At 39.0% G+C, this 8,705-nt stretch overlaps 1 protein-coding gene and 1 non-coding gene across 2 annotated transcripts; both read right to left on the minus strand.

The window, feature by feature from the left end:
• Positions 1-1,845: 1,845 nt before the first annotated feature.
• ddx54 (DEAD (Asp-Glu-Ala-Asp) box polypeptide 54) lies at positions 1,846-8,705 on the minus strand. The gene is made up of 20 exons (XM_067484713.1): positions 8,425-8,705; positions 7,505-7,631; positions 7,354-7,424; positions 7,080-7,268; positions 6,863-6,912; positions 6,738-6,779; positions 6,528-6,623; positions 6,315-6,436; positions 6,057-6,118; positions 5,522-5,653; positions 5,230-5,440; positions 4,952-5,083; positions 4,612-4,833; positions 4,452-4,525; positions 4,154-4,357; positions 3,281-3,429; positions 3,068-3,181; positions 2,840-2,950; positions 2,646-2,743; positions 1,846-2,458 (listed from the first exon to the last, which is right to left on the minus strand). Exons 1-20 carry the CDS (start codon positions 8,542-8,544, stop codon positions 2,196-2,198), a joined length of 2,589 nt encoding a protein of 862 aa, XP_067340814.1. The 5' UTR covers positions 8,545-8,705; the 3' UTR covers positions 1,846-2,195.
• On the minus strand, positions 8,211-8,282 carry trnac-gca (transfer RNA cysteine (anticodon GCA)). Its single transcript has one exon. It is a non-coding gene; the product is annotated as a tRNA-Cys (tRNA).

Consider the following 8,705-nt stretch of genomic DNA (forward strand, 5'->3'; position numbering starts at 1 on the left):
TTAGCGCAGCTGAAACACAATGACAACTTTAAGATAACTATATTCTAACTAGATACTATATAAAGGTAATACTCATTCCAAAATTACTGCATCTATGAAGAGTAGATAAACCGCATGAATTGATCATCATACAATCATTTAAACATGGTATACATATATATTACAAATCTCACTGAATAGATTGGACAATGCTGAGAACAATGAAAGTAACTATAATAGATTGTTGAGTAAGTTTATAGCATTAAAACTCTAAATGCATTTTTTTTAATATTATACATGAAGAAAGATATTTTGTTTAGCCTTCTAGAAAATATAATATTTATAGTACATATATCTACATTTTGAAATACTTATCTGTGGAATGTAGTGTATGTATATACATGCAAACACATGTTTAATACATGTGAAATGTCATATAATTACTTTATATATTACATATTCTCTAAAAACTGCACAAGTAAAATTTTTCCTTTTAGTGTTTGGTCATATATTTCTGTGTTTGTGCCATTAATGCTGTACTGCGCGTATTTCTTTATTTTTATTAGATGTACATTGTTTTTTCTATATATAAGTTAATACGTTGAGGCTGATATTTACTGCCAACATTTGCTTTAGCCCCTAGACAGACTAGTTAGTTTGTTTTATGGATGGATGTTATGTGAAACACCAACCTGCTATGAAATATGACAGTGCAGCTGGTGTGTATCCCGTGACCATCTCCATGGTGACTCTGCTGTGTTTGGACCAAATACATTACCCTCCTACCACACATTTTCTTCCATCTTTAGCAGCATTCACACAGATGACTGGAAGCCACAAATCTTCATGGAAGAGCCTCAGCCCAGGAGTATCTGCAGCCATGAGTAACCTATGATAGTATATATGCATATCATCTTTAAAGAAAACGTCCAGTACTGTAACCACATCCAGATGGACTGGGCCACTCGTATCCCTCGCTTCCAGTGATGTAGTGCTGCTCTGTCGTCTGAGGATGCTGTGCATGTGGTCACGTTTTGCACCTTTTCAACAGCTGAAGGAATGAGAAAGTTTTTTTCTTTGCTGGATGATAGACTGCTGTATCTTCTGCAGGAAATAAATTACATAATCATTTGACATATGGCCAGAAAAAAGCAATTGAATATGATGCTTCTCAGATGTGGCACAGCCAGTGCATTATTGATGACAGATAAATCTAGTATAATACTGTCAATATGTTAAAGCCCAAGATTAACATTTAAACAGATCTTTAACAAACAATGTACGAAATGTCTCAGTGCACCTAACAATTTACTCTGCATTAATCTTCAATTTAAGTTGAGTGTGGTTTGTACAACACTCAGTGCAGTATTTGCCTTTTAAAATTAAATTTTTTTTAGTTATTATAAAAATGAACAATATACTGATGGACTGTGTGAATGTTCATGCCTTTTCAAAGTTTTTACAAACATTAAAATGAAATCATCATCCAGCAAGTTAATAAGAAGATGAGAAGAAAAATGAGAAGCTGGATATTTTGCACTGTGCAGTCGCCTTAAAGAAACAAATGAACTATGGTTTTGTGCACAGAAACTCCCCCTCACACACCCATACACAATCCAGTACCTCATTTTTCATTCACTGGAGCAGACTGGGTGTAATCCAGACTTTACGCCATTAGAAGCAATAACCTTTTGACAAATAAGACAGGGTAAGAAGTCACGCTGAACGGGCTTTCAAAAACTGTGGTTATCCTGACTTTTATTAAAATAGTAAAATCTACAAAAGCAGTTCAGAAGTCAGAACACAGTTCCTCTGATGACAGACACTCAATGTCAGTGTCAACTGCAAATAAAGACATGACACGGATAATTGTCTCACTGATATTTGTATTTTGCTACCCATTAATATTTATAGATGTACATACTGAAAAGCATTTAAGCACATGCCAAGCACACTTAAAGACAATCCCATTCACTGGATCCTTCTTTTATGTAATGTGACAAATACAGAGTTCAGTAGGTGATGAGGGAAAAAGATGAAGTGCATCTCTGTTAATGCTTTCTTCAGCTCTTTTCCTCTTTCAATCCACATTTTTTAAGGCACAATGAAGCTGTTGAGGTGGACTCAATTGGTGTTAATCAGCTTCTCGTGATGGCCTCAGCCCCTTCACTCACACAGAATCCGCCTTCTAGGATTGTTCTCCCTCTCCGTCCTCCTCACAGTTTCTTCCTCATCTTGCCCTTCTTTTGGCTGCCCCGTCCAAACCCTGACTTCTTAACATTCCTGAGCATCTGCCGGTTCTTGAAACGGAGCTTCTGCAGCCCTCCACCCTGCAAGAACTGATGCTTCTCCTTTTTCTTGCGCTGCTTCAGGATCTGCTCTTTCGTCTTCAGTTCTGAGCGTATCTGCCGGCCTCCAGGTGTCTGCTGCGGTCTTACTGGGCTCTGGAAGTTAGGACCTCGCCTACCACAGCCACGACCTGAGAGATGACACAGAAAGGAGGATTCAAAACATAAACACTTCATATCTGCTAAGATAAGCTGTAGATAATCTTACATTTAGCAGATATGCAAGTGATATCAATATTCAAACTATTGAAGCCTGAAGCTCTAAAAACATCTATGATGTGTAAACGATTACAGTTCTGACTAAAACTGCTCTTCTACCTCCTGCTGGCTTCCTTCCTCCCACTCTTCCTCCTGTTTCTCCATCTGAGCCTGATCCTGCATCATCAATCCTGTATTTTTTCTTCCACTCCTCATAACTGAAATGTTGTTAAGGTCAGACACCTCCACGACCGCAATATCGGCAGAGCAAGAAAGAATAGCAGATCCAACAGCAGTAACACAAAATAGGATACAAGTTCTTCTTGTTCTTTTTGTTGCTGATGACCTGGCCACCATCCGTTCTGATTTTCTTCTTCTGATCTTCTTGTCCGGTTTCTCTCACAAAGCGCTTTCTCTTACGGTCCCTACAAATGACAGAGAGACATTAAATTATCGTATGAACTGGTAAATTCAGAAGTAGCTCAGAAGGTGTAAGAAAGAGCAAGAGATCGAGGATGGATCACTGAATTTAAAAATTTTACCATTTCATTATTTTATTGTGCTGGCTGAACCGGTCTCCCTCATCTCCCATCAGGTCCAGGACAGCTGACGAGGCCTGCTGTTCAAATGGACTGGCCTCCCCACTGAGACTTAACCTAACACCACACAGAACATGAGTCATAAATTTTTTTTAAAAAATTGTTATTTTTAAAACAACTGCTTTTTAAAACAAATGTTACTGTTGCATGTCTCACCCTCTCTCAGAGTCGAAGTCTTTAGGTCTGTATGGGACGTAATATTCCTCATCTTTACCAGTCCGTCTGCTTTTCTTGTTCTTTGGCCGTTCTTCCCCATTGTCCTGTAGGCCTCTCTTTTTTCCACCTACCACTACAGAGAACACCTCCTGGTGGAAACATGAAAAATGACATGTCAGTGTGTTGTGTACAAAAAATACGATTCTGCACTCTAAAATTTTGGAAATTTTTTTTTTTATTAAATAACGTATTAATTAAAATAAAAAATTTTAATATTTTTTCTAGAATCTTAGTTGTGTGGGAGAGAGGCAATAAAATTAGTGTCTCTGATTGGACAAAATAAGATCCATGAAGACATGTACTGTACCTTCTAATTTTCTATTCCTACATTTAAAACACAAAAGTATCGTAGAAAACAATCACCAAATTAATTCATAACAAAGTCTTTAGTTGCAGCCCTTAAGGATAACTTCAGTCATTTTTTTATTTAATCGTATAATCCCTATACAGGCACTTAAACCAATAATGACTTGCCTCTACTCATGATTGGTGCCCGTCAGTCAGGTTTGGATGAAAGTCACATTTTAGATGAAACCAAGCATTTTGGAATCGGGAAATTCAGGGTGCAAATTGAGGGACATTACCCATCAATATAGGCAAATTACATGAGGATTGTTGAAAAGATGATTCAATAACAAAAATAAATAAATAAATCAAAACATATCCACTAGCGTCTTTTTGGGCTAGAAAGAATTTTGCCATCTGGTCTATATAATTAGTGCCTTACAAGGATGCTCAAGGTAAAAAAAAACAAAAAAAAAACCCACTATAAATAATTAGTGCAATTGTCAAGAGGCTGTGACAGCTTCTTACCCTCAGATCATCCTCCTTGTCAGGAGTAAGGATGGATCCATCATTGACATCGGAGGACCTGACGGGCTGGTGAAAGTGGCTTTCTGTAGCTAGGTCCGCTCTATGCTTGCTAAATTTGTCCATAAGCTTTGTATCCTTGGACCGTTTGGCCCGCATCACCTCGCTGGCTGATGTTTTACTGTTGGAGTTGATTTCAAAAATGGTCTACAACAGGACAAAATTAGAGATTTTTATGATTTAATACATCAGGAAACCAGCAGGAAATTACAGCACTATGGAGGTACTACATTAAACTGACTGATTTAGATTTGTAGCCCTTGATGGCATCGACTATTTGAAGGCGCTCCAGTTCCATTTTCTCCAAACCCGACCCTGAAAAAAGACACAATTGCATGCTATTACATCTACAGTCAGAGCTTCCCCGTTTTTTATATTAACGCATATTCTTTCAAACGGACCTAGTAACGGATGGACAGCCATGCTGGACAGATCTGTGTTTTTGACTCGTCTAATGGACTCTGCTGAGGGGTTTGGTCGAGACTTAAGGTACTGTTTGTAGGCATTCTCTGAGACACGATGCAGGTTTTGCAAGTCCAGGGAATTTCCATGGGCCGTGACCAGATGAGAACCTTCATCATCCAGGATACTCTGAGGGACCCGACCAAACACTCCATCTGAATCTGAAAGAAAGGGGAGGTTTGGGTAGAAGATAATGGTAAACATGACAGATAAATAGATAGATAAATAGACAAATTTGTAGTTCAGTTTCAAACCTCACCACCATTGTGCTAAGCCTACCTTGTGTGTGTTCAGGGGTGGCAAGCTGAACTGGCCTCCCAAGGAAGAGGTGAAGGTCATAGACAAGAGGCATTTCATCTGAACAGACCAAACTATAGGTTGTACCACTGCGTCCCGCACGTCCCACACGGCCTGGTGAAAAAAAAAAAAAGACAAGGGACCATCAAAAGCCGGTTAATCCTCATTTATCATATCGACGTAATCACTTAATTCCAGTATTTAAAACATTTTTAACTAGAGTCAAATAACGATAAGAATTCTGCATTTAAGCCACTCACCAACTCTGTGTAAAAAGAGTTTGGCCTTAGAGGGAAAGTTGTAGTTGATGACATTGTCCAGCAGAGGGATGTCTATACCACGAGCAGCAACATCAGTCACAAGAAGCACCATGGCTTTTCGATGCACAAATTTCCCAATGTTGATCTTTCTAGCAGTCTGGTCAAGGGAGCTGTAAATGTAGGCACACTCCAAACCTTCTGAAGAAAGTAGCTGGAGGAAAAAAAAAAACTTTGTGGGAAGATTGTATTTACTGGGAATGTGCAAAGGAAAATTCTGCTGGTTGCATCTCACCTCCTTGAGGTACTCTACATGGTGTTTGGTGGCTGCAAAGACCACTGTCTGCTCCTGAGGCTTCACCACATTCCTTAAGAGATGAAGCAGCATTGCTGGTTTGTCATCTACACGCAGATGGAAAAATGACAGCTGAAAGAAGAGAGGAGAAAACATATTTAAAAAGGTTGGACAGATAAGAAGTAAGTATTTTCATGCACATTTATATGTTATTTATGGGTAAAGATACACAAAGTTTTGTTTAAAACTGTCTTATAGTAATAATATAAGTTTAAAGCTGCTTTGAAAAAATACAGCGGTTATCATGTAGTGTCAGCACTGAACAAAAGCCTTCAATTTATTTTTAACTCACCAGTTACATATTATTATAATCAATTCCAATGGCCTAAATCATCCTGTAACTGATTTATTATAATGAAAGCGTTTAATTTAAAAATGAAAAGTATTTTCTCTAAGAACAACCCTGAATTAAAAACAATGATAATAAACATAATCATGTTACACTTTCACGTTACAAATGTGGTTGTCTGTCTACCTTGATCTGGTCGCTCAGCTTTGAGTCCACATCCAAACGAATCAGCACTGGTTCTGTTAGACCTGGAAAAAATAAAAATAAAAAAGTAAATTTTGGTAATATTTTGCTTATGAATAAAGTATCTATCGAATGTGGGCCTTGAGCCCAGACGCAAAGATGAATCCAAGATGCAGAGTAAGACACATTGAAGAACTTTTTGGTTGCAAGTAAAAAAAGATCTGACAACAGGGATGATTAAAGAAAACTGTTTAGTCTTACCAGCTCTGGCAAACTCCACCAGCAGCTTGGGAAGAGTGGCAGAGAACAACAGAGTCTGTCTTGTGTCTGGAAGTCTCCGAATAATCTCCTGAAGCTGTTCGGCAAAACCCATTTCAAACAACCTGAGTGCAGAAGAAATGCACACACATTAGAACACAGGTAAATCCAAGCTATGAAATAGAACAAGTGTAAATGCACAGTTCCACCTCTCACCTGTCAGCCTCATCAAACACCACATAATCCACACTATGCAACTTCAGGTTCATCTCTTTGACAACATGCATGAGACGACCAGGGGTCCCGATGATTCTGCAGGGAAATGCAAAAGATCAAGATATAAGGATGCAGCTCACAGACTCAGCAGAAACTGCAATTATCTGTTAGTACCAAATAAAATAATAATAAAAAAAACAAAACATTTACATGTCAGGGTTTTCATGAAGAGCAGCAAACTGATCATCCATTCTGCAAAAGGGCAAAGATGTTTACATTCACTGGAATGTTAAAAGGACAGGTAACCTATTTCAGATTATTAAAGAGTCACACACCTGTCTCCACCAAGAATCAAAGCAGTCTTAAGGCCAGTGAATTTCCCCAACTATAATAAACAACACCAAAGTGAGGGATCAAATAAAATCAAAAACTACAATGAATAATTATCACAGAGGACCAATACACAGTATGTAAAACTACAAAGATGTACTATGAATTGCAGTGCGATGTTGACCAAAACCACAAAAACACTGGTCAGCTAAATCATCCAACCTCTTTTGTGAACTTCATGGTCTGCAGGGCCAGCTCTCTGGTGGGCGTCAGGATGAGAGCCCTGGCTCCTGTTTGGGCTTGAGGGGCCTTCAGCTTCTCAAACATGGGCACCAGGAAGGCAGCTGTCTTCCCACTGCCAGTCCTAGCCATGGCTACTACATCCTTTCCATCCAAAATCACTGGGATAGTCTAAAGTGTAGAAGAGAAAGGTTTAGCATCAAATATTTTCATACGTCAGATTGTGTGATCCTGATTTAAAAATGCAATGACGTACCTTTCTTTGGATTGGAGTTGGGACTTTGTAACCCTTCTTCATGACCCCTTTATATACTGGGTAACTGAGACCTAAAATCATACATATTGTAGTCAGTGTCAAAAACTGTGGGTCACACTCAAATGGAAATATACATTCAAGCAGCTCTAACCCATGGACTGAAAGCCTCCAGACTTCTTCTTCTTCTTGTTTTGAGCTCTGACTAGCTCCCTGGTGTCAGGCTCCACGTCAGAAAGGCAGTCTGATGAGGCAGGGAACCGCGGCAGTTTCCTTCCAGGCTATGACACAAATAAGAATAAAACTTGCTTGTTAACAATAGAGAAATCCATCCATCATCAGTAACTGCTAATCCTGTTTAGGGTCACAGGGGGCCTGGAGCCCAGCTGTCATAGGGCACGATGTGGGGTACACCCCGGATAGCATTAGGTGCTTTAACATAATTGGTAAAATAGCGAATATTTCCTGCAATTTTAGTTAAACTATAATGACATTTTATACAACGTTTTATATGGGTGATTAAACTACCGAAGTCACATAGAATGTACACTCACTGGCCACTTTATTAGGTACACCTGTACAACCTAATGCAATCCAATATAGAGGCTCTGCCATGAATTCTATTTTTACAGTGTTCTAATTTCTCAGTCAGAAACTGTCAGAAAGGTGATAATTCGACTCTCTGTTCATTAATGAGGTCGAAGTGGTTAGTGGAGTCGAAATGAAGTGCCACCCTATTTAAAATGTACGAGGTTGACATTAGAACATTAGAAACACCGTGTTTTTATATAACATTATCGTTAGTTTCTGTCCAAATTAACGGTTGAATACGTACTTGGAGATCTTTTTAACATATAGGCAGGGGGCATCCGGATTTGAACCGGAGACCTCTTGATCTGCAGTCAAATGCTCTACCACTGAGCTATACCCCCAATCGGCTACATCTCTTGGCGAGGGCTACACTTGTTGGACAGAGAATGTCACTTGTCATGTATAATACACATCAATAAACTAAATGTCACTTTAGAGATAAGCCGCTGGCTAAATATGTGGTTTTAAGTAACAGTTTCTTACAAAATCATCGTCGCGATTTTCGGCAGCCAGCTCAAAGTCTCCGCTGTCAGAGTCAGCCTCCGGCTCTCTGTTGGCTGTGTGCCTCTTCTTCTTCGTCAGTTTCTTCTTTCTCTGGGCCATCCTGTAGCTTTAATGTTCTTTGTCCTTTGGTAGTCGAGAAAAATACAGATTATGAAATAAAACAAGCCATTTCAACAGACAACAACACAGCAAGCAGACATGTTGGAAACACGTGTAAGCGGCTGCTGTTGCTTCTTCTTCTTCGTTTTCTTTTTCTTCTT

The sequence above is a fragment of the Channa argus genome, chromosome 18 (assembly GCF_033026475.1).
Source record: "Channa argus isolate prfri chromosome 18, Channa argus male v1.0, whole genome shotgun sequence".
NCBI lineage: Eukaryota > Metazoa > Chordata > Actinopteri > Anabantiformes > Channidae > Channa > Channa argus.